The sequence below is a fragment of the Pinus tabuliformis genome, chromosome J (genome assembly GCF_031772625.1).
Source record: "Pinus tabuliformis cultivar Carrire ecotype Pingquan chromosome J, CPIR1, whole genome shotgun sequence".
Classification (NCBI taxonomy): domain Eukaryota; kingdom Viridiplantae; phylum Streptophyta; class Pinopsida; order Pinales; family Pinaceae; genus Pinus; species Pinus tabuliformis.
Window position 1 is genome coordinate 983,188,462 of NC_142295.1, and position 27,328 is coordinate 983,215,789.

Consider the following 27,328-nt stretch of genomic DNA (forward strand, 5'->3'; position numbering starts at 1 on the left):
GCCCAGGCGCAATTCCAACAGGCAGTAGGTGAGAAAATCAGTGTTTTTCGCATAGTAGATTCTTGATCTGGGCATAATGATTAGCAATAGTTTGGCAGTAGAAGAATTAATGCCGGGTGGAAGAGAAATTGCACACACTGAGAGATTTTTCTCAGAGGGTTTCCAGTTTCAGTGTTGAAGGAAATCCAAAATTTCCAGTTGCAGAGGCAAAACCAACAAGGGGGACGGTGCATTCCAGAAGGGAGTGCGAATTGCAGAGAAGGTAGCCAAGCGGGAGAGAAGCAGATTCCTGTTTATTTCCTAGTGGTGAGTTTTGCAAAAAATGGGCTCAACTGGACTTCGAGATCAGGATAGGCTAGAAGGTGCATCTAACTACATTATCTGGAAAGCCAGAATGTATTTCCTGCTAGATGAACATGGTGTGAAGACGTATGTAGAGAGAGTTGTAGCCATACCCACAAACCCACAACAACTAGAGAATTACAGAAAGTAGATGTCCATGGCAAAGCATTTTATTCTCGATGGTGTTTGAGATCATATAGTCTCACACTTAACGACCAAGAATACGACCAAAGAAATATGGGATGTTATTGCCACGCTATATCAGAATCCTTCCGAGAACAAGATGTACTTGCAGGAGAAGTTGAGGACCACTAGGATGCAGAAGTGTGAAGGGGTTACTCCCTATCTCATTAGAATTCAAAATATTTGAGATGAGTTTGTAGCAGTTGGAGCAACACCTTAGGAGGGTGAGCTAGTTCATATAGGCATTAATGGATTCTCACCGGAATGGGAAACTTTCATCCAAGGTATTACTGGATGAGATCAGATGCCTGGTTGGGATTGATGATGGGCCAATTTGACACAGGAAGAAATGAGTTTCGCTCTAGTTGAGAGAAACATCAACGACAACAGTAGCAGAGGATCGAAGAGTGTGAAGGAGGAGGAGAATGTAGCTATCTCCTGGGTTAGCTAAGGGGGTAGTCCCTAATGAAAAGTTAAATTAGAAAGATGTGAGTTTCTAGGAGAATTGTTAGACTTAAATAGATTATTTCTTTAAGATTTATAAGCAAAACTAATATGAGCAATAACCATCAATTGTTAAGTTATGGTATGTTCTATGCTTATAACAGTTTACTTCTTTTTCTTATTATATTCCACCGATTAGCAATCACATGTACATAAAGTAAAGTGCAGATAGAACATTAAACGATCGACAGAAAACAAGCCAAGACAAGAGACACAAGATGTGGCGGCTAGCCAGGGACAAACCCCACAATGTGTGGGGAAACCCTTTGATCAAATCTTCTTTTATCTTCAATAATTCAGCAGAGAGAAATAGTACAATAAATCTGATTCATATCAGTAGTAGCAAACCCTAGATCAATGGCATCAGCATTAGCGGTTTCATTATCAAACTAGGGCAGACCATATCTCACAAACCGACAGTCGGATTGAATTCATTCCACCACCAAAAGTTTCGGCTTCCAGAGGAGGTTCAGATGAACCTACAACGCAGTTCAGATGAGGAGATCTTCTAGGCCATGCAAGTCAATCTTTACTTCTGCAGTTGCAGCTTCAGTTTCAGCAGTTTCCGGCTTCAAACTAGGGCAGCCGATATCTTGCAAACCGTTCGTCGGATTGACTTCATTCCACCACCAAAAGTTGCGGCTTTCAAAGGAGGTTCAGATGAACCTACAGCGCAGTTCAGATGAGGAGATCTTCTAGGCCACGCAAGTCAATCTTTACTTCTGCAGTTGCAGCTTCAGTTTCAGCAGTTTCCGGCTTCAAACTAGGGCAGTTGATATCTTGCAAACCGTTCGTCGGATTGACTTCATTCCACCACCAAAAGTTGCGGCTTTCAAAGGAGGTTCAGATGAACCTACAACGCAGTTCCAAAGAGGAGATCTTCTAGGCCACGCAAGTCAATCTTGACTTCTGCAGTTGCAGCTTCAAATTTAACAGCTTCCGGCTTCACATGTGTTAGAGAGACTCATTTCAGCGCAGTAGAGAAGAGACTCATATCTGCGCAATAGAGAGAGAGAGATGTGATGAGATGAGTGAGTCCAAATGAGGAAAAGTCCTCATATATTTATACACAACGTTGGTGGGTGAATAGATGCGACTGTTGGGCTTCTGAGCCTACATGAGTTGTAGGTCGGCTTGATAATAATTCCATAATCAAAATAAATTCATATCTCCATGAATACTTATCGGAATCGGATGATCTTTATATCAATCCTACACCTCTCGACGAGAGGAATCTAATAAAAATATTATTAGCCATGAATAAGATGACCCACATGAAGTTTTGCCCTGGTTGCCAATTTTAACACTCCCTCTCAACCATGGAGAACTTCATCTGCAATCTGTCTATCAGTTGTTACTATTCATCGATCAAATGCACTGCCTTGTACAACCTGACCCTTGCCCTGCTCTGCTCTATTTTGCCTGTTCTGCTTTGTCTTGTTCTGCCCTGCACTGATCTGTACTGTTTTGTTCTGTTCTGCTCTGCTCTTGCATTGTTCTGTTCTACTTTGCTTTTGTCCGAATTATGAAGAAGAAGAAATGATCGAGGATGTATCATACTGACTCAAAGTCAGTCTCAGAGTATGTACCACTGGTTCCAGACCAGTCTCAACCAACCCAAAGTCAGCGTCATAGTGAGTACAACTCCAATGGTCCCAGACCAATATCATCCTCCACTGACTCAAAGTCAGTCTCAGAGTATGTATCACTGATCCCAGACCAGTCTCAACCGACCCGAAGTCAGCATCATAGTATGGTACAACTCCTACCACTGGTCCCAGACCAGTATCATTGATCTCAGATCAATGGAGGTCATCCTAGCGTAGGGAGTACGGTAGTTACAACGATGCGTCCATCGGTACTACTATGGTCCCTAACTTCATTTCCCTGCTCATTGATCAGATGAGAGGTACTTCCCATGAGTCCCGGACTGCATGGGTAGGATGCCTCGACAGGAGAACTAATCAATCCTGTCCTCACAGGAGAACACATCAATCCTGCTACAATTGCCATGGAGAACACATCAATCCAGGCCTCACAGGAGAACACATCAATCCTGCTACAATTGCCATGGAGAACACATCAATCCAGGCTGCCATGGAGAACACATCAATCCAGGCCTCACAGGAGAACTAATCATCCTGCTACACAGGAGAGCGAATCATCCTGTTCCACAAGAGAGCGAATCATCTTGTCCCACAAGAGAGCGAATCATCTTGTTCCAGTGTGCACCACCAGGGGAGGGTGAGTCACCCTGTGGTCATATGTTGCTCCAGTAGGAACCGCAAGCCCTCAGAGCTCCCAGAGCTCAATGTATGCAACATGCAGGGCCCTTGTACAAGGGTTTCTTGCTGACTCCAAGTTGTTTGGGAAAATCACATGTTAGATCTTTCCTCGGGGCTTTGACAAGGTGTATCAACCTGTACATCATCTTAATGTGATGGAGCTTCCTTGCTCATTGACTTACCATATCCCAGATGATGTCTATCTGCTGGAGCCTGGAGCAATTGACGAATACGGGATTCCTCAATAATCGAATCCCACCTCTGGTTGTTACAGAGAATCACAATGGTATCCAATGTAAATCCAAACAGCTCACTGAAGAGCTTTCGCAACCAGACTGCCTCACACGAGGTTATGCTAGCAACAATATATCCTGCTTCAGCAATGCTCAAGGCCACCGACTTTTGTTTCCTGCTCATCCAGGATATCGAAGTAGATCCCAAGGAGAAACAACACCCGGAAGTGCTCTTACGGTCCTCCACATTGCCTGCCCAGTCAGCATCTGTGTATCCAAATAGTCTCACATCTCCGGCAGTGTATCTTAATCCATGAGAGATTGTGTCCTGAAGACATCTCAGAAGATTCCTGGCATCAATCCAGTGAGGCTCAACCAAATATGAGCTCACAATGCTAACTGCAAAAAATATGTTCGGACGGAGGTTCACCAAGAACATCAATGTGAATGAGTTTTTGAAACTCAGAGGCATTTCCCAAGTCTGGTCCGACATCACTACCATATAACTTCTAAAAGTTAAGATCCTCGAGGTAGTCACAGGCTTGCAGTCCATCATACCGAATCTTTCCAATATATTTACCACATATTTTCCTTGAGATAGGAAAATTTCCCTTGGCTTCTGCCACACTTCAAGTCCTTGGTCCTTCATTTCAAATTCAGAGGCCAGCTCCCTCTTACATTTGTGAATGAGAGGGTCTGCACCTGTTAGAAAGAGGTCATCCACATACAACACCAGAATGAGAGGCTTGTCATCTTCAACCTTAAAGTAAAGGTTAGGATCGGCTTCACTCCTAGTGAATCCCAGCTTCATCAAGTAGCTATCGATCCTCTCATACCATGCTCGGGGTGCTTGCTTCAGCCCATAGAGAGCTTTCTTCAACCTGCATACATGGGATTTTCAATCATAAATCTCAAATCCTTCAGGTTGCTCCACATAGACCTCTTCTTTGATAGAACCATGCAAGAACGCGGTCTTGACATCCATCTGATGTAGGTTCCATCCTTGTGAAGCCACAAGGGCTATGATTAAGCGGATGGTCATATATCTGGAAACAGGTGCAAATATCATAGTCTATACCTTCCTTCTGGGATAAACCACGAGCAACAAAATGAACCTTATACTTTTCCATACTTCCATTTGCTGCATGCTTTATCTTGTAAAGCCATTTTGAAGTAACAATTGTCTTGTCCAGGGTCTGGGAACTACTTCCCAAACATCATTCTCCATAATAGACTCATATTCTATGGTCATAGCACCCTTCCATAGTTAATGCTTGACGACATCTGAGAATGATGAAGGCTCATTTTTTATGATTGTGCTCATGATGGTCAGGTATCCTTGATACCTGTTAAGTTTCTTACTTTGACGGAAGGTTCCTCAGGGTGCAGCATGTCCTTCAGCATCATCAAGTATCCCCCTAATCCATGAAGGCCTCTTCCTAGAAGAGGAAGGCTCATGTGGATGAGAATCAATCAGATCCATGGGTTCTTCTGCATCAGGCATTGATTCATCATCCTTTTCTTTCGGTTCCCTGCTGTCGGCTTCTTGAGAGCTCCTCAAAGTCAGAAGATTGTTCACCTTGCTGAGAGCCATATCTTCGTCAAAGGTGACATCATGAGTAATTACGACTTCCCTTTGACCAGCTACATAGATTCTATAGCCTTTAGTATTTTCACCATAGCCCATGAAAATTCCCTTCTTTCCAGATGCTCCCAATTTATTTCTTTTCTCTTTCGGCACATGAAAGTATACAGCGCTTCCAAAAAATTTTAAAATGAAAAACATCAGGTTTCTTACCAGTGAATTTTTCTTCAGGAGTCTTGGAACCCAATGCTTGATGAGGGCATCGATTTTGTACATATACGGCAGTGTTTGCAGCTTCAGCCCATAGAAACTTAGGAAGACTTTGATCATGTAGCATGGCCCGGACAGCTTCCATAATTGTGCGGTTCTTCCTTCCCACCACACCATTTTGCTTAGGAGTATGTGGTGTAGTAGTCTCCCTCTTAATGCCAACCTCAGGTATGCCTGAGTGAACCAACTGTAATATATCGGAGGTCTTGCTTTGGCTTGAGGGGAATGGTCCCCTTTTGAGATTTCCTTTGGCACATCCCGGACATACACCTTCTTTCTCTACTTGGAATTCGGGCATCCCTGTTACCATTTGTCTTACATCGGGTAGAGCTTTGTATTGAAGGTGGGAAAACCTCTGATGCCAAAGTTCGGACTAAAGAGTTGTGTCACAAGACATGACACCTAGCGGACTTCCATCAACCTAATATAATGAATCAACACTAAACCCAAGAGTAAAGGAATTATTTTTCCATATACATACCTTGCCATTGCTGAAGGTTACCTTGTAGCCTCTGTCTTCCATTGCCAAGATGGACACTAGGTTCCTTTTGAGGTCAGGTGCATTTAATACATCCTGGACTTTCTAGCCTTCTTGAATGGTTGTCCTCTTCCTCGATCTCCAGCTCTCCTCTTACCTTGCTGTTGAATTTGTCATTCCTTTGATTTGTCATCAGAGGGATTTTGATCATCGTCCCGGTGTGAGTCCTTTCTTCTCTTTGCATGAGAAGAAAAGGCAGCAGGAGGACCTTTAGGCAAGGGCATTTCCTGCTCTTCTACCCTTGTTTGTTCTTGAATGCATCTAGCCATTAATTCCTCGAAACTAGGAATTACATTATTGTTTAGAAGAGTAGTCCTAAACACATACCATTCAGATGGTAATCCTCCAAGAGTTGTGAGTGCCATTTCTCTGTCAGTAATAGTTTCCCCAATAGATAGGAGATTGTTCTTGATCTCGGTGATTCTTAAGAAGTATGCTTGCATACTTTCATCCTTACTCTTCTTGATTTACCTCAACTTATTTCTAAGAAACAAAACTTGATTTGCATCATTAACTTTAAATAAACTCACCAGTCTATTGTAGATTTCCTTGGAGGTGTCCAGTTCAGAGATGTAGGCCACCAAGTGCTTGTTGATAAGTCCGGATGATCTTCTATTGTTTTCACTTCTCCATTTTTTCATTTGTTCCAGGCAGCGGCGGATGCATTTGATGGAGGCTCAACAATATTGCCTCTCACATGATCCAACACTCCTTGATTATCAAGGGTTAGATCGATAGACATCTTCCATCCGTGATAGTCAGCTTTCTTACGGAGCTTGTCTTCAGCAGGAAAGAGTGTTGAGGACCCCATAGTTCTTTTAGGATAGCCTTGCCAATCTTCTCTTCAATGATTGCTCTTGCTCTTGCTCGGGCTTTGTCTTCACCTCAGCTCTGATACCATGTTAAGTTATGGTATGTTCTATGCTTATAACAGTTTACTTCTTTTTCTTATTATATTCCACCGATTAGCAATCACATGTACATAAAGTAAAGTGCAGATAGAACATTAAACAATCGACAGAAAACAAGCCAAGACAAGAGACACAAGATGTGGCGGCTAGCCAGGGACAAACCCCACAATGTGTGGGGAAACCCTTTGATCAAATCTTCTTTTATCTTCAATAATTTAGCAGAGAGAAATAGTACAATAAATCTGATTCATATCAGCAGTAGCAAACCCTAGATCAGTAGCATCAGCATTAGCGGTTTCATTATCAAACTAGGGCAGACCATATCTCACAAACCGACACTCTGATTGACTTCATTCCACCACCAAAAGTTTTGGCTTCCAGAGGAGGTTCAGATGAACCTACAACGCAGTTCAGATGAGGAGATCTTCTAGGCCACGCAAGTCAATCTTTACTTCTGCAGTTGCAGCTTCGGTTTCAGTAGTTTCTGGTTTCAAACTAGGGCAGTCGATATCTTGCAAACCGTTTGTCGGATTGACTTCATTCCACCACCAAAAGTTGCGGCTTTCAAAGGAGGTTCAGATGAACCTACAACACAGTTCCAAAGAGGAGATATTCTAGGCCATGCAAGTCAATCTTTACTTCTGCAGTTGCAGCTTCAAATTCAACAACTTCCGGCTTCACATGTGTGAGAGAGAGAGAGACCCATTTCAGCGCAGTAGAGAAGAGACTCATATCTGCGCAATAGAGAGAGAGAGATGTGATGAGATGAGTGAGTCCAAATGAGGAAAAGTCCTCTTATATTTATACACAACGTTGGCGGGTGAATAGATGCGACTGTTGGGCTTCTGAGCCTACATGAGTTGTAGGTTGGCTTGATAATAATTCCATAATCAAAATAAATTCATATCTCCATGAATACTTATCGGAATCGGATGATCTTTATATATATCCTACACCTCTCGACAAGAGGAATCTAATAAAAATATTATTAGCCATGAATAAGATGACCCACATGAAGTTTTGCCGTGGTTGCCAATTTTAACATCAATACATAAGATAAGCATGAAATACATAAACAACCAGTGCCTTCAAAGTATTACTCTTTAAGAAATGAAATTGTATTTGCTTAAAATGAAGTGAAATGCTTTCAAATGGAAATCCAAAATAATCCTGAAAAGTGAAACAATAAATTGTTAGCACAAGGTATTATAAATGCTTTTAAGATGAATAATTCTACAAATCAAAGCATGGAAACTATCTCGCTCAAAAAATACCATTAGAAATATACTTGTGATAATGAGATGATAAAAAAGAACTCAAATGTTAGACCAAGCTGACAACCCCAAAATAATAGTACTTGAAAGTGAAATCAACCATTCATGACAATATGCAATTACACCAAAAGATAAGCCAATGTCCAAGTACAAGAAAATTAAAACTTATTGCAAAATTAAAAGGGATCACAATGCTTGCATCCAAAGTGCCTCTTGAAATAAGGTTTGAATTTAAGACTTTAAACCATCAAGATATCAAGAAATTTAAGAACTTTGCAAACAAAGCAAATGTGATGGAATGTTGTAGATGTAGATGTCTGCAATGCTTTTCCAATGCACAATGAATGAGATGTTTAGCAGTGCAGAGTTCAACATAATTGTTTGTTCCCCTGTCTAATCTCATTTGAATCTTGAAGCAATGTGTTTCATTTAGGTGGAGTATGGCACCACCACCACATCTTGCCTCTTGTGTAGAACCATCAAAATAAGCCCACGGTTTTGATTTGTCTATGATTTTTGGATTAATGATACGAGGAGGGGTATTGGAGTCCTCCTCAGGAAGAAGATCATAATCTGTAATAGTATGGAGCAGGATGGCAGGCTAATGGGGTATCTTGTGGTTGAAAATAGATTGGTTTCTTGCAATCCATAATGACTAGAAAACAAGGAGAGGCATGTTCCTGGATTTTCCATTTTGGTTTTCACACCATGTACACCAGGCATCCATAATGTCATGTCCATGCTAGTTTTTTAAGCTTGGAATTCGGATTAAAATGTTGAATCCTCTTGCTTCAAATTTATCCCTGAAACCCTTGCGAAAATTTCCACATCCAAAAATTTTTAAACCCTTCGACTGCAAAAAATTTGAATAATATCCCTGGAAAATTATGTTGATAAACCCCAGAGATGGAGATCTTACCCTCCAGGGCTTAGATTTGGACTTTATACAAATTTCTTCCTCAGATCTGTAGCTACACGACAATAAGAAAACACCCAAACATTATATACAATGATAAAAACTAAAACTCAGAAAAACCTGTGTTAGAAAAATAATTACAAAATTTACTAAACGGAAGGCTCTAAGTAGCCAAATCTACCATTATGGCATTTTTTTAAATTTTAAAAGAGGTGTTAACTCGAAACCCTCATGCGTCAAATAAAAAAAATCTCATAAGCCGGAGATTAATTTTGCTAGGCTCTTCAGAAAACATAGATCGGGAGTTGGCTAGTCCAACTGAAAACTTCCCCTAACGCTCGAGGATCTAAAATCAAGATTTCCCTGCAAAAGTTGATCCAACCATTAAAAATAGAGCGAGAAAATAATAATAAAACTCTGACAAATAGAGATACCTACTATTACGTTCAAAATTTAGATTATTATTCAAACCCCAACAACTGAGCAAGATACTTGTACTCAAATCACTCTTGGGAAGGTATCATCAATGGCTTTAGAAAAAATTATGCATGAAAACAACACATCTTATAGTATTCCCATGAAGAGTAACACTAGCAAAATTTAACCCCAAAGTCTTTTTTTATTATCTAGAAAAAGATTACACAAGAGCTTATTGCTAAGCACACGACTCAAAGGTCGGATGTATCGACTGACAAATGACCTCCTATTTAAAGATAAATCCTCCAACGGCTAGTTTGAGTGATCTTCGTCAAGGCAATCTTGATCGTTGATGAAGATTAAAATTTCTTTTAGTCTCATCCGTCGAAATATTTAAATATTTGGGGAAATTCGAAACTTTTAATTAATTCAAAAATTAAATTTTTGAGTTATTTTCCCCAAAAATTTGACTTTAACTTAACCCTCAGGTATCAAAAGTTTAAAATTTAGCAAAATAATTAATTTATCTTAGTCCTAGGACCTTTTAAAATTTAATTTTTAAGGACCGACGACTTTTGCCTTTGGAGAATTTAAATTTACCTAGGTCCTAGAATTAATTAAATTTCTGGCTTAGGATTTTAATTAATTTTTGGTTAGAAAATTTAATTAATTAACCTATGAGGGAATAAATTATTTTTCCAACCCTCAAGACAGTTTACATCATGACTTTCATATTGTTTACATCATAAGGGGGAAAACCCATTTGTAATAGATCTTTACAGACTACCCATTTCTGCGGCACAAGTATAATGCAACAGACCAAACAATTTGTAATAAAATAACTTAACCAAATAGTTAGAATTATTCCCAAATTACTTTTACATAGACTCGATTTGAGAATGAATCCGTGAGACAAAAAACCTCCTAGAATGTAGATCGTAACTAGAAAAGTAGGTTTACCTAGGTTGTTACATACATGACACGGATCTGCTGAGATTATTTACATTATACACATGCAGAAAGAGTTTACATAACATCTTGGAAATCAGGATGATGATAATAGTTGGATGGCACGGGGACATCGATCAGGCGCTATCCCTTTTGCGAAAAAAGGGGGTGTACTGCTATGGTTTGTTGACACGTAGTGGTCAACATCTAGCTCTACTTGTGGACACATTGGTGCACCAGAGGAATGTGAGAATCCAGAATCTGCATCCACGCAACACACAATATAACATAAGTAGCATCCATCCAAAAGTCATCATATAACATTACGCACTGGAAAGATATAAAATCTTCATTTATTAACTATCATAATAACATGAAAAACACAAATCTAACTACAAAATGAAATACTGAAATAACAGGGTATAAGGTTAGAAATACAATACAAAGGTGCCCCATGGAATCAGATGCGTTCAATATAGTGCATACTGAGTATTTGCCTGCTTTCAGGCAAATCTGTTGGCTGTTTCTCAGACGTGTCATGTCCAATCCTGTATACGGTAGGACTTTTTCCTATTCGAAAGTCAAGTTGCTCGTGGCCATTAGATGGATCAAACCGCTTTCTCATTCTCTTTCTTGCGCTTTTTCTTTGTGGCAGGTTGTGATGTTGATGATGATGTGGTCGGCACACAACTTTCTTCTTGATTCGAAAAATGCTCATATGGAAAATTGGAATGTTCAAGACTTTTGTGACTTGCGTTTCTTTATGAACCTGATCTGTTATGACTGATGGATCAACCATGTAAGCATCAACCTGATTCTTATCAATTTCCATTTTATTTGGGTCACCTTCAATTAGCCACTTTTCAATGGAACAAATGACCTCTTCATAATAAGATGGAGCTTGCTGCAATAGACAAGGAGGCTTATGATCTGTTGACATTTCCTTGTTTCTTTCATCCTCTGACCGATGTTGAAATTTTTGTACCTGTATCTTTTCCATTGTTATGGCATCCATCTAGTTAGAGTGTTCAACCTTCATAGCACTGACTTCCTTGGCATGTTTTCCTCCATGGTCAATAACCTATTTTGAAGACGTATCTAACCAACTTCCATGTCCTTTATAATTTTATCATTTTTTGCTTTCATGCCCATGAAGAAGTTTTGCATATAGTTTATCTCTTTCTTATGATTTGCTTTCATGGTAGCTAACTGATTATTATAATCGAATCTCATGATGGTCATTTCTTCATCCATAGTTGACAATCTGTTTTGAATCAGACTTATTTCTCTTGATAACTTGCTTCCATGGTAGTCACTTGATTTGAACGATTGAATTCCATGATCGTCATATTTTCCTCTAGGGCTAATAACTTGCTTTGCATAGAATTAATTTCCTTGGCATGATTAGCTGTTAATGTTGCTTGATTAAGCTGCACATCTTTAATAAGTTGAGCTTGATTAACTTCTGCATTCTTGATTACTTGAACCTGATTTCACTGTATGTCTTTAACCATTTGAATTAACTCCTTGAAATTATTTTCAACTTCTACAATTTCCTTTACTTCAGCTTTTGCTTTGACCTTTTCTTTCTCTCCATCTTCAAAGGCATCAATGATTGATTGTAGAGAACCAAAAGTGTTATCAGGGAAATTAATATACCAATCTAAAGCATCTCCAGATTAGGGGAGAACGCAAATCTTCATCTTCACATCTTCATAGTTAGAATATGTGCGACACTTGCTTATACAGATGCTGACATTCTGAAGGTGAGTCTCAGTAGTAAAAGCGTTGTTACCTTGAAAAAGAGGAAATTCATCGATGGCTTCACCCAAAAATAAGGATAACCATGTGGAGCTTCTCGAGTGTTAATAAAATCACAAGGAGCAAACAAGTCAAAATCCATGATTCCTGCCTAACGGAAAAAATATGGGCCAAATGGATACCCCAGAGAGAGATCCCTGCTCAAGAAAATCAAAACTTCTACAAGAAGCGAGCTTCTAGCAGAAATTCATGTAAGAAATGGAAGAAGTGGAGTCGCCACTTGAGCATGAATCTCTCATAAAGCTTCAAAAGGCGAAATTGAAAAGTTAGTGGATAGAGGCAGATGGATATTTAGGGAGGGCTCCTTGTCTCGGATTAAATGAATGAATCAGTGGAGTCGCCACCCAAATAGGAAACCAACTGGAACGTCTAGGTGCAGAAAGTGAAGATGAAAGGATTAGATGGAGAGATGACGAGAGTTAGGATGGTGAGAAATGAAGAGATGAAATGACGCCAGAAAAATGAGATGAAATGTCGTAAAGCCAAGGTCCAATAAATAGGTCCTTGGTGGCAATGCCAAGAAGTGTTGGTTTTGTCAGCTCGAATGAGAGATGAGAAATGAGAAGAATGATGAGGAAATGTCGTTGAAAGGCTGATAATAAAATATCCCGACAACGACGCCAAAAATGTCGTGCCACTTGATGGGCTAATGAATGGCGAGAAAGATTAGATGATTAAAAAAATGTCGTGAGGACCAAGGATAGAAAAACTCTGTCTCCGACAATGGCGCCAAAAAATGTTGTTGCACAAAGTGTCTAGGCACCACGACAATGCTCAGAGTAAGGGCTGTCACTCTAATCCTTACTCACTCTGTTTAGACTCTCTCCTAGACAAGTCAAGGGGGGTAGTCCCAAAGGTGAATGAATGAGAATAGCCTGTGAAACGCAGGGTTTAGGAGACTTAAAGATGGACAACTTGGTGAATTTAGATCAAATCTTGGTCAACTGAGATGGATAGATTAAAATAAGACACAACCACAAGATAAAAATAATTGTAGACTAGTGCCTTAATATTCAATTAACCATAAACTAAATGAGAACAAGTTACCCAGAGCAATTTATAAATGTAGCAAAGCGGCGACAATCATGAATAATTAAATGTCAACGCCCAAAATTTTATTATGCAAGAGTTTCTAGCGATTAAATCTTATGAAGAATTATAAAATTTAAATGCTAAGCAATGATTCCAGATTTAAAATGATTTTCATTAATAACCCATATCTAGAATAATTTATCATTCTCCAATAGTCAATGATTTTAAAATATTAATTGCACTTGACAATAGAGAAATCACTTCCACGAAAGGACACCAAGGAACTTTAGATTAACAATTTAATTATTCCTTAGACAATTAATTTAATGTGGTAAATGAAGAAAGACCTTAATCAAATTTAAAATATTTTATGAGCTGTAGGCCACATAAGAAAATTAAAAATTTTCGAATATGAAAGTTCTGCTTTTGATTTATTTCATTAGCAATCAAAGTCACCATAATTTAAAATTTTTAGATTTTTTTAATGTTTTTTTTTTTAAAGCAAAATAAAAAAAAAGGAAAGGAAATCAAAATCAAAATAAAAAAAATCATAAGTAAAAAAGAAAATGTGAAATCAAAACAAGACAAAAAATAAAAATCAAATCAAAATAAAACAACAAATCGAAAAGTAAAATAAAATGAAATTGAAATAATTGAATCCTAACCTAAACTAACATAAACAAATGAATAAAAAAATCGCATTGTTAGAATTAAAACCCTAACAAGCCAAAACATGAGAAAGAAAACAAAAAAGAGGGAATTCTAATGTTATTGTTCATGTGCAGGTCGTGGCGGCGAGAGGAGACATGGCTGCGGTTTTGAAAGCTGGATTGCGCAGGGAGATGAAGGGACGTTTGATGGCGTGTAGAGTATGTAGACAACAACGATGAATGAGAGCGACGACAATTAGCAGGTTCTCGAGGGCAGTGAGGGGTATGATTGCAGCAGAAAGGTATGGAGTTGAGGGTTGCAGGCGTGGATAACACACAGGAGGAAAAGGAACAATGTTTTTTGCAAGTCGATGAGGAGAGCAGGCAGCAGGAGAAAAGCAACAAATAGGGGTACACTGATTTGCATAAACAAAATGCAACAGGTCGAAAATGAGGGAGTAGAGAGGAAAAAGGTAGTACACAGGAGATGCAAGATGCAGCATGAAAGAAAAACGGACTCTTGGATGGCAAAAATGGAAGGGTTGCTTTGGTAGCCTATTTTTTGAGGAAGGAGCTGCCACAATGAGCTGGAAAAAACGCAGGGTTGGAGTAATGGAGGGATAAGGTTTTTCTATTAAAAAAATCATAATTTTGCAGCGAATCAAAATACCCAGTCAACAGATAAAAAAACTCAGTCAAAAGATAAATGGTAGCCAAAAAACCTTTAAAAAAATTTCAGAAATTCTAATTAAAATGTTGAATCCTCTTGCTTCAGATTTATCCTTGAAACCCTTATGAAAAGTATGTTGATAAACCCCAGAGATGCAGATCTTACCCTCCAAGGCCTAGATTTGGACTTTATACAAATTTCTTCCTTAGATCTGTAGCTGCATGACAACAAGAAAACAACCAAACGATATATACAATGATAAAAACTAAAACCTATAAAAACCCGTGTTAAAAAAATAATTACAAAATTTACAAAAATGAAGGCTCTAAGTAGCCAGATCTACCATTACGGGGCAAAGAAATTGAAATTTTTTTAAATTTTAAAAGAGATGTTAACTTGAAATCCTCATGCATCAAATAAAAAAAAAAATTCATGATAAGCTCGGGATTAATTTTGCTAGGCTCTTTAGAAAACACGGATCCGGAGTTGGTTGGTCCAACTAAAAGCTTCCCCTAATACCCATGGATATAAGATCAAGATTTCCTTGCAAAACTCTATCCAACCATTAAAAAGAGAGCGAGAAAATAATAATAAAACTCTGACAAATAGAAATACCTACTATTACGTTCAAAATTTAGATTATTATTTAAACCCGAGCAACTAAGCAAGATACCTGTACTCAAATCACTCTTTAGAAGGTATCATCAATGGCTTTAGAAAAAATTATGCATGAAAAAAAGACATCTTACAGTATTCCCATGAAGAGTAACACCAGTAGAACTTAACCTCAAATTCTTTCTTTATTATCCAAAAAAAAGATTACACAAGAGCTTATTGCTAAGCACACGACTCAAAGGTTGGATGTATCGATTGACAAATGACCTCCTATTTAAAGATAAATCCTCTAACAGCTAGTTCAAGTGATCTTCGTCAAGGCAATCTCGACCGTTGATAAAGATTAAAATTTCTTTTAATCTCATCTGTCGAAATATTTAAATATTTGGGGGAATTCAAAACTTTTAATTAAATGCATTTTAATTAACTCAAAAATAAATTTTTTGAGTTAATTTCCCCAAAGATTTGACTTTGACTTAACCCTCAAGGATCAAAGGTTTAAAATTTAGCAAAATAATTAATTTACCTTAGTCCCGGGACCTTTTAAAATTTAATTTTTAAGGACCGACGAATTTTTCCTTTGGAGAATTTAAATTTACTTAGGACCTAGAATTAATTAAATTTTTGGGTTAGGATTTTAATTAATTTTTGGCCAGAAAGTTTAATTAATTAACCTATGAGGAGATAAATTATTTTTCCAACCCTCAAGACACTTTACATCACGATTTTCATATTTTTTACATCATAAGGGGGAAAACCTATTTGTAATAGATCCTCACAGACTACCCATTTCTGCGACACAAATATAATCCAGCAGACCAAGCAATTTGTAATAAAATAACCTAACCAAATAGTTAAGATTATTCCTAAATTACTTTTACATAGACTCGATCTAGAACACTAGGACTCGCCTAAGATCCTAGCGACAAAATCCATTCTAGCTTTGGGGTAAGACTGGAGGAAAACTCTGCCGACCATCCGAGAATGGATCAGTGAGACAAAAAACCTCTCAGAATGGAGATCATCACTAGAAAAGTAGGTTTACCTAGGTCATTACATACATGACACGGATCTGCTGAGATTATTTACATTATACACATGCAAAAAGGGTTTACATAACATCTTGGAAGTCAAGTTGATGATAGTTGGACGACACGGATACATCGATCAAGTGCTATCCCTTTTGCGAAAAAAGGGGGTGTACTGCTATGGGTCATTGACACGTAGTGGTCAACAGGTTCCATATATCGTGGGCTAATCTAATACGTGTTAATATGCCTTGTGCTTTCCACTGTGTAGTATTGATAATCGTTGGAAGCCATGTGTGCCAAATAGCTACCCCCTAAATGCAACCAAAAGATGGGTATCTGATACTCGCAATCAACTCAGGGTATGTGGATCCCTCCTGTCCTTGCCAACCATCTCCCCTGAGTCTGCTATCCACCCTCTCGATAATGTGCCAATATAAGGTCTCGTGCCCGGACACATATTGGGAAACTACCTTAGTCATACCCGATATCCGATACTCATGCTTGGTCCCGACTCCCGACATGCCTTGAGAAAAGAGTGACACATGTCTCCCTCGTGACTAGCTCCCTAGATGTAAGCTCGGTGATGAACGATATGCCACCCCTGTAGATGACCACCTCATCCCCTAACCTGTGGCTGTCAACTAACGCACCAACCCAATGCCACTGCTAAAAGGTCTCCCCCCTAGTGCGTTGAGTGTCACCCAAATATCTCGGGTGAGCTCCTCGTCCCCCGCTGCTCATGCCCAAAGTGCAGAAAGTCAACACCAAAATCGACTACGCCCATGAGGGATGAAGAGGGACAGGCGTGTGAGTCTCCACTTATACCATCAAGTATTGCTCATTTGTGTCCTCGTCGATCCTAGGTGAACTACACCCAAAGGTATGCCCGGTGTTTTCGTCCAAGGGTCTCCCTGGAGGCAACATTCCCAGACCTCGCTGTGTAGCACTATACACCCCTGCATACCACCGATCATTCCAGTACTCTTGAACATGCCACTCTACACCGCGGCCTACCCTTGTACATCGCTGGATACCCTCGGCTATGGCTATGCCATCTTCTATTGGCCCGTGTCCCTCCTGTGTCACTATACCTGTCACTCCCCGCATGTACGCAATGCGATATGAGGCACTCCCACTCCACAACGCAATCCAACAGAGTACGACACAGCTCGATGCGTCTCCATGCCCATCTACAGACCACTGCTCTACGCTAGATGCTCCTATCCATCCCTGAATGAGATGGCCTAACGCTGTGTCCATATGCGTCGGCCTGCATCCAACCTGTATCATCACCTCCACTGTCGCATCACCTTGCTCTCCAATGAGGGGACCTCCCCTCCAAGTCCTCCCTAAGGGACCCAAGAAGCGAATCTCCCCAGGTGTCAACAGTGATACCACCACTACTCTGCCCCTCTGTGTCCCACACCAATATGAAGAATCCCCAGCTCCATACAAGGCACCGTCTGGTAACCTGCCAATGCCACCTCCTTCGACAAACTCCTGCCAGATTATGCTGATCACCTAGTGATCTTGTGTACAAAATTACAAATGCCATACCAAGACAACCAAAAGAGTCTGTCCATAAGCTGGTTGGCCACTGGTGCTGACCGAGACTCCCCTAGCGAATGTGGACGCTCAACTGCTAGGTAAATTGTACCATCCAGGTTATAGTCAACCGGCATACCTGAGAAATGATAGGTAGTCCCATCGAGAACCCAATGCCAGTTTGCATTTTCGGTATCCCCAGTGCTTAGAAGCTCTTGCTGAGCTACACCCAGGTCCACCACCCTCTCCTTAACCCACTCCACAGGGTACCAACTTAGAATCTCTGGCCATCCAACCCCAAGAGAGGGATCAAATGCACGAACTCTTGCACATAGAACAACCCCAGCAGGCAGGTGCTGCACCTTATGCAACTTAGGTCGTCTCATCTCGCTATCCTAGTTAATACATGAAATCTGACTAGGTAGATTTGCCTCTCTCTGTCCAATGGGCCAAGGTAACCTTACAGTGCTGCCAACCCCGTCTATGTATGCCCGAAGAGGGCTGATCTCATGCCCCAACGTGCACTCTAGCTGCACCAGTAGGGAATCCAACCGATCCCCAACATGAGTCAATTTGACCGTGGATTCGGCACAAACCACTCTCATGCCCTCTAGCTCCTCGTTCTGCTGCAGAATAGCCTCACGCACTAACACGATCTTCCTTTGTAATGCTAGAAGGTCGGCTTGAAATTGGTGGAACTGTTGTGGGCATCTATCACCTGTAAACTCGGTTACAACTCTAGATACCTCAACAACTATTGGCATCTCGTCCATGGGCAGCACCCCTTAACAGATGGCTCTGTGTGTAGGCTCTATCCTCTCCACCAAGGTGTCAACTGAGGCTATCAAAGAGGTCTCTAATAAAAGTGACTTCTGCGCCACACCGGGTATATCAATGTGCTCCTCACCATCCCGTGGGCTCTTAGCGTCATGCTCAACCTCCTCCTCAGGCCCTTGATAGCTAAAGCTAGGTCTCCACCAGCAAAAGCGCCCTTTGGTCTCACTCTCTAACCGTCTCTAATCCTATGTGCTCCTTTTTAGGAGATCTGGTGCCTTGATTTGGTCAGATTTCCCCACATGATGTAGATGGCTGCACCCCGACGGCCTACTCACCTCTAACATCTCTGTTGTAAGGGTGAGGATGGGTTTAGTCTATCACCCTCCTCAACAGGGCCAACCTCTCATTGTCCCAATGAATTTTACCCCAGAATTTTTGCGTACTGGATTTCCCTTAAGCCATGGGTTTGTCTTTGTTGTGCACTCATACCCAAAGCTTCCATGATCTTCTGGCTAATTTCCCACAGTTGGGCTAGGATCATGCTCTGATACCATTGTAATGTTCCAAACTAGGAAAAATAGTGCTATGCAAAGCAAACAATAAAAACAACACCATAAAATTGAAACATTCAGTGCATACCCATAAAAAGTCCAGGAATAACCAACAACTGAGTCATTTTATTATAATCTGGGAGAAAAGTACAATAATGTGGAAGTGGTGCACCTGGTCTTGCCTCAATGGCAAGTGTGATCAAGCTTAGGTGGCAATATTTCTAGCTGAGATGGCACAAATAACTATTGCAATGGTGCCCTGCGCTGCCCTTGTGAAATTGTGTTGTCTATTGCAAAGATGTTGCTGAAAACCCACCTCTGGTGCTCAGAAAATTACGGGAAATTAACCCCGTCCTCTCCACAAAATACCCAGAATAACCCACCAAGGAATTGGCCAAATGTTGATCTCGGAATTTTGGTCCAAATTCCCCTTAGCTCCTCTAGCTACTGGCTGAGTTGGGACCCCTGTTCAACCCTTATATTTGCCCAGAAAATTCTATAAAATTAGGAGTGTGATCCTTGCCCAAAACCTAGAAAAACTCATAAAGGGTTTCCCTTGGTTCCAACCTTCAAAAATTGACCCTTCACAACTTGGCCCTTCTCCAATTTTGAATTCTGTTGCTGTGACTGATCCTATCAATCTCTGTTCTCTCAACTCCAACAATCGTTCTCAAATAGCACTCCAAATGATCTCCGAGCCTCCCAACTCCAAACTCTCCTGAATGGTGCTGCCCCAAAGAGTCTCACTCTAATGATTGTGCAGTCATGGAGGACATGACGCAGTCCCGCATGTGATGAAATGAGAGCCGCATGTAGGATGGTCCTCTTGTTTGTAGCTGCCGTCTATACTCCTAAAAATGATGAAGGATGCCCCTGTCTCCCCAACTTTCCAGAGTGCCTCACGTTGTGACTGCGTAATCTTTGCGTTTTTGTTACTCCCCCTGCTGCTGGTACTTGACTTACAATTGTTGTAACTCGTCTCTTTGCTGCTACTACGAATTGAGATAAAGAAGAATTCCCTTCTAGGGTTGGCACTTGAAGTCCACCGAAGCAAGGGTTGAGATCTCCGCATGGAGATACTCGTGTGCTAAACAACACAGTAACCCAGCTAAGCAGCTCGAGCAACTAAGATTGAGTTCAATATGTCAAAAGATACCAAATGAGTCTGAGCCTCCTCTATTTATAATTCGTGGGCCTCTTTTCCCATGTGGGCCCCTTCCAACTAGCAATTCAACTTTCCCTCATTAGCCATTCAAACTTCCCTCTAAGGTGGTGTTTCCTCATGTGGGTGGCCCCCACGCTATGCCAACAAAACATTTCGGCCACTTTTTCCTTCCTAAGTCTTTTCCAAAATCACTTGGGTCCCATGGCCTCCAAAATTGTCGAAATTGTAGAATAAATAAACCCGTAACAATTTAATTTCAGAAGGGACATTACACATCCACTGATATTAGTTTTTCAACATTGATTTGACATCATCTTCTTGCATTGGGCATTCTATAGTACCTTCTTGGTCTGAACCTGTGTTCTTATCAAAGTGGGCTAGCTCAAGTGGTAGAGAGAAGTCATAATTCTCCCCACCTGAGCTCAATTCCCACTAGTGGCATGTTTGCTCTTTGACAGCCAATTGTTGATTAGGACTATTTGTCTGCTAATTATTGATTGGTGCTGGCCACAAGGGGCTTCACTAGGGAGCAATACGATACCACGTGCGTTCATATTGGGGGGTATATATTGAGGAAAAAATGACATCATATATTGAGCATATAATAATGGGTAAAGAGTTTTTATATTGGCAGTTATAAAAATGGAGCTCAAGGTTAATGAAAAAATATAAAGGGGTATAAAAAATGCTAATGAAAAAATGGATACCTACAATATCTAGTTAAAGTAGGGGTTTTTTAAATTGAGAAGGCGTATTGGGTTTCTATTGGTAGGGGGTTAAATAATGTGATTTTCAGAGGTATTTTCCAATATGTAGTCAAATTAAGGGTATTGCATAGTATGACACGAATGCACGTGATATGTGAGAGGTTCATTGAGTGAAGCCCCCATGGCGCTGACAAGGTACTAGCAATGAACAATCTCATTCTTGCCTATGGGCTGGAGGGTGGGAACTTGGCAACATGAAACAAACTTGTGTTCTTATCCCTACTGCAGATGCTTGTGTGCTTTGATTCTTGTTTGAGCTGCTTTAGACTAATAATTGTTACTTCAAATTTTTTATTTTTATTATTTTTTTTTTTCTTTGCAAAATATCCTCATTTGTTATAAACTAATAAAGTTTAATAAATTGATGGGATGTTCTGCAGGTGGTATGAATGGATCCATAGTTTATGAACTTGATAGGCCTGCAAATGCAGGTCTTGATCGCTCAGTAAAGGTATTGAATTATGATATGTTTAGCAACTTTCTGAAAATATTACTTCGAACTACATGTGGATTACCACTTTTTTCTGTGTTTTACAGTGTTGATCTGTAAAAGTGACAGTTCTTAATCTACCTCCAATTGTATGGAATATATAAGCTACTAAGGACAGGAAAGGAAAGCATGATAAATGATAGTTATGTTCAAACTGCAATCGTTGATTTATAAGTATGAAAGAAATTAAAGCATTAACTCTCAAAGACAATCAATTTGGGCATCCGTATAATGTTGCACATCCTCTGGCATCTGGAATTTGTTATGTGCAAATAATATCGATTCTCATTGTTATACCTTTTTTTCAGGTCCTAGAAAAAGTAAAGGAAGCGTTGGATTTGATCATGCAAGGTTCTCATTAGGACTATCCTTTTGCCTGTTTTGACTATTTATATCAGAGATGGTTCATCTGAGATTCATTATCTTAATCTATGGTATCTTTCATAACATATCATTGTCGTGAATGACAGTGTCATGGGCAGACCTTATAGCTTTGGCTGGTGTTGAAGCATTGGCACTTTGTGGCGGCCCTAATATTCGTATCAAACTAGGAAGGCAAGATACAAAGTGAGTTTCCTCCATAGCATGTATACACATATTTGATTTTTATGCTTTCTACAAGAAGTGGAGCTTAATATTGTTTTTGAGTTGCTTTTTGAAGATTGTAGCCTTTTTTTAACATTCCATCTTGTTTTGATATTTTTTTGACAATATGGGGGCTTCCATGTCTATCCCATTTATTTTGAAATATGTTATCTCACTTGTTTCTAACCAAAGAAGAATTGCTTGCTATGTAGGTCACCTGATCCAGATGGGGAACTTCCAGAGGAATCTCTCAATGCATCTGGTCTGAAGGAATGCTTCCAGAGGAAAGGCTTCTCGTAGGTTTCTTCCTCATTAGATGCCTCTATTTTAGGGTTGAAAATATAGAACTAATAAAATAAAATTTCCAAGCTATAAAGATTATAAATGCATATCTGCCAAAGCTAAATTTTGGATGGACACTGTACAAGATTTTATGTTGGATTCGGAATCTCATAGTGAAATTTTTTGTTTTTTTAAACAGGAACAAATTTTCATTTACCTTTGAAAAGGAGGTGTTACTCCTCTTTCAACAAGGTTACATATGTGCATATTTTCATTTTTGGTAACACCATTGTAAGGTCAAAGAACGCAAGTCAAAAGCCTTCTCGGCCATGTGAAGGTTATGTATTATAGTATCCAAGGCCTATTATGGTTGGCCATGGTCGGCCCTGCTAGGACCCAGTCTCAACTCCTTTCAGCCTATATAGGATTCGAGGATTTGGGGTGGATCTTTTGAGACTTATGTGTGAAATATATAGCTACCCAGAAGGTGTTATTAACCCAGTTAATTATTTCCTATTACTTGTTCACAACAAATTAATTTTTTTGCTGGAAGTAATGAATGATAACATGAACAACACCATTCACAAAATAAAATTACAGGAAATCTACAAGAAGACAATCACACAATGACCACGACGCACGTATTTTTGGACAAAACATCCCTGGAAAAACCCTGATGTGGGGAAAACCAATATATTTTATTAATATCTTCAACAAAAACTGCTATTGAGAAATTAGAACAGCTTGCTTGACACTGGCAAAGTTTCAGCAAATTTTTTATCTTCACTTCTAAACAAATTGAACTAGGAAACTTCACTGTCTCCCTCTGCAGATCAACTTGGCTCTTTCTTGCAACTCACACCCCCTGCAATTGCACTAGCTAACTAGGAACTCACACTGCCCTTCCCAGCATTTCGCACTGCCTCTAGGAAATCGATCTAGCAAGTTATCCAACAACTCGCCTAGGCCATGTTATCGCTCAAACTAACAGGGGACCTAAAGGGGATCCCTAAAGGGCAAAATGCTAGACTAAGAGCAACAAATGGAGACTTAGCCCACTGTCACCTCAGCTAAGGCTCCCTACTATTTACGGACTTTCACCGATGGGAGGAGACCCAGTATATTATGGAGTCACCAGTAAAGGATCAATCAATAAGTGGATGTGGAGTGACCCAAATGATGCCTTTCCAGAAGAGTTTGAAGGATAGAGCTTTCTTTCTTTCTAAGCAAGGTACATTGTCTTCTAGGAGAAGGATAGGAGGATTTGAGGATTAGGTTTAGGGAATATGACTTGTGAAAGAGTTTCCCAATCCCTAAAATCCTTATTGAAATTGGTATACCGGATGGTTCTTGAAGAATTGTCTTTTCAAAGGAATGAGACCATTGTTGATTTTTGTAGCATTGGATGTGCTCTAGCCTCGAGATTTTGCAGAGAGGCTAAGACACATGCATTCTCCAAGACCTAGAAATTGTTTGGGAAAATTCCACCTAGAGATGGTTTAATTAAAATTATTAATCTTTTTTAACGTATATTGAAGTCTAAACTTAGGAAATGTGATTAATTAAAGGGCATTAATTAAATTTGGTGTGAATCTTCTAGATAAAGACGAGGATCAACTCCCAGTTAATCTTAGCCCTTGATTATGTTTTAATCTTGGCCGTTGGTGCTCCAACGAGAGATTATAAGAAGGAGCTTGATGGGCACTTGGAGAACACACCGAGATAGTGAGATCTAGAGATCAAATTTCTCAAGAGTAGCAGCGCTGAGTTGCCAGAGAGAGATCAAGTGATCTTCTTGTAGTGAGGGGCAGGGATAGTAGACAGGGGGGGGGGGGGGGATTTTCCCAGTCCCGGTGAGTGAAAGGCAGTGAAGGCATCAAGAGGTCTAGAGAGGCAGTGCAGTGTGAAAAATCGGTTACCCGATTCCCTACTACAACAACTAATTAGATTTCTCATACTTGTTAATTTCTTAATCAAGTTATTTACAATGTTACACAGTAAACATCGAAATAAAATCTACTGCAACCTTCACAACATAAAATACTGCGAAAACAAGCACTGAGCAAGAAGAAAATAACACACACAATTGACACCGTTGTTTTGAGACAAATGTCCCCGGAAAAACCCAATGCGAGAAAATCGGTGCAACAGTTGAGGGTATTAATTATTATGCAGTAGTTTCTGAATACAATCTTTGGATGCCTTACTGGCTATTCAATACAGAGAATCTGACTGGAAGAGAATTAGTGAGAAATACCTCACACTATCACTAGAGATTTGACACTGATCCAGCCACTAAATGGTTAGCCCCAAGCTGCCTCTCCGTAGCGTTTGCACGATCACTGCGCTGCTTTGCGTCATAGCTGATAGGGACTACATCACTCCCTCTGGTTGATCGATTTGCTAGCTGGATGCTCGATCCTCTGGCCCTCAGGTCTCACACCCTGGTTCCTGGCACTGGATCTGATCTACTCCTCCGCAAATTTGTGAATCTTCTCAAGGCCTTTGCGCTGCCTCAATGTGCCTCTACGTTGCCTCTTTTGGGTCTCTCTTTGCCTCCTCTGCTATGTATCCCTAGGTCAGGAAACTCTCCAACTGGAAAACTATCCCTGCCTCTCTCTGCAAGAAATCTCCTCAATGACTTCTCCTGTAACTGCTGTGCCGCTCTCTTGAGAAATCGATCTCTTGATCTCACTCTATGTGTTTTTCCAAATTCCCATCAAGCCTCTTCTTATAATCTTCTCATTCATCAATTAATGGCCCAGACTAGATTCTAATCAATGGCTCAGATCATCCTTACTTGATCCTCATCTTTCTCTAGAAGATTCACACCTAGTTTAATTAATACACTTTAATTATTTTAATTTCCTAAGTTTAGACTTAGGCATCCATTAAAAATAATTAATAATTTTAATTAAACCTCCTTCGGGTGGAATTTCCCGAACCGATTTCTGGGTATTATGGAATGCATGTGTCCTAGCTTCCTTGCAAAATCTTGAGGTTAGAGCACATTCGATTCTACCAGAAGTCAACACTCCCTCTTAGTCAGGAATGTGCTCTAGTGCTGCAACCCACTGAAGCATCACTTTGACTCTGCAACACCTCTTGCTACGCTACTGATGTCTGGCTCTACTGCCCACCAACCACTGCACAACTCTGATATGATCTGCATCTGTGCTGTTGCTGACCCTGCTGAATTGATTTCAACTACTGCATCTGCACTGCAATCCTCTCTCCATCTGCTGTTGTTGCAACTGCAACATCTGCAACGATAAAAAAAAAATCCAAAATACTGAACTAACTGTGTTCAGTATGATGCATCTGTCGTCTGAGTTCTAACTGCTGCTAGACTCTACGCTGTCACTGAAGCTTCTGCGTTGCTGCTGACTCTACTCTATGCCAACTGCATTACTGCCAACACTAGCTCTGTGGTGCTCAGTGTTTGACTGCTACTAGCCATTGCATTTGTCACTTTGGCACCTGACTGCACCACCTGACACTCGTCCATCCTGCTACTACTGGCTATGGGCTCTTGTAGAAAGGTCTCAATCCAAGAGGTGGACTCCTCAAGGATCCTACCCATCCTGTAGCTCTCTGAGGCTACAACTCTAGATCACCCCACCTCACCCCTGGAGGCATCTCAACATTCATGGAAAACTCTTCCTCCAACCTAGAGGAAAGCCTGTCCATATCAATGGATGTAGCTTGCTGATCTTACTTCTCCTCCTTGTCCCTCTTTCTTAGAGGACACTAAGTGCTGCAGTGGCCCATCTCGCCACACCTGAAGCATTTGATCTTTAAGACATCCTTCTTCCTCTTTCTGCCCCTTTGATGCAAGGGCCCCGCCCTCCTCTTCCTCCATGGCCTTTGTCCCTCTGTTGCTACTGCCACTGATTGAAGCCTTCACCAGGTCATGCCTCATCTCCTCTTGTTGCAGATCAGCCCATACATGTTTACAATCTGGCAAGTGTTCTCTGCCTAGGAGGCTCTGGACAAACACTTGCCCATCTTCAGAATTGCTATTCAACACTAATCCAACAGACTCTGTAGGTTGGGGCCCTGACCCTACTGAAGCCAGTTGATCCTGGACTTCCTGAAGCCTCTTAAGGAAGGGGTCTATACACTCCGCTTTCTACATCCTTGTGCATCTCGACTTCTCCTCCAAGTAATTCTTCCACTGCTTGGAAGATCCTTCGTACAACGTGGCTAAGGCTTCCCACATCTGTCGGGCAGTGTCCTTGTCGGCTATATGGGATACTACATGATTTTGAAGTCCATTGAGAATGATCCTCTTAGTCTTTGCCATATCAGCGTTGTACTTCTTGAGTGGATTTGCATCGGTAGGCACAACTGCCACACTATTGACATACATCTTGAGATCATGCTCATCTAGAAGGTAGGAGATCCTAGCCTTCCAGATCACGTAGTTGGAGGCTTCGTCCAACCGATCTTGATCTCTCAATCCTACTGCTGCCATTTCTTCCTAAAAAATTCTAACTGCTCCCTCTCTCCTCTGCGCAACTGCTGGCTTGCTCTACGCACTCCCTACTGGAGTAAGCAAATCTGCCCCTGGCTATTGCTGCTCTGCAGTTGGCAATCGAATTCCTTGGCTAGGAATTCTCTGAGGAAGAAATTCCCTCAATGTGCCTTCCTCCTTTTCTGATGCTTTTTTGCCCCAGCAACTGCTGCAGAAAAACCTACGTCCCCCCTAAAGACTGCTCTTCTCTGAAGTTACTGCTGCGCTGCTCGCTTTGCCACTGACAAATCCTAATTTGGAAAATCTTTCTCTCTGTCGACTCACTCAGAGAGAGATTTTCCTTGAGAATCTTTCCCCCTGGCACTAGACTGCACAATCCTTCTTGGGATTCGATTTGCTGCCTACGCATCTCTTCGATCTCCCTATTCAGCTCAGCGTTGGGTTCTTCCGGCTCTACTTTCCCA

General features: G+C 40.6%; 1 protein-coding gene across 1 annotated transcript in view; it reads left to right on the plus strand.

The window, feature by feature from the left end:
* The window catches only part of APX6 (ascorbate peroxidase 6), a 320,621-nt gene that overhangs the window by 108,648 nt on the left and 184,645 nt on the right, over positions 1-27,328 (plus strand). The window contains exons 4-7 of the mRNA XM_089378865.1: positions 21,411-21,481; positions 21,829-21,871; positions 21,991-22,087; positions 22,318-22,401. Of these exons, the coding sequence (XP_089234991.1) occupies positions 21,411-21,481; positions 21,829-21,871; positions 21,991-22,087; positions 22,318-22,401 (295 nt within the window). The remainder of the gene's footprint in view (positions 1-21,410; positions 21,482-21,828; positions 21,872-21,990; positions 22,088-22,317; positions 22,402-27,328) is intronic.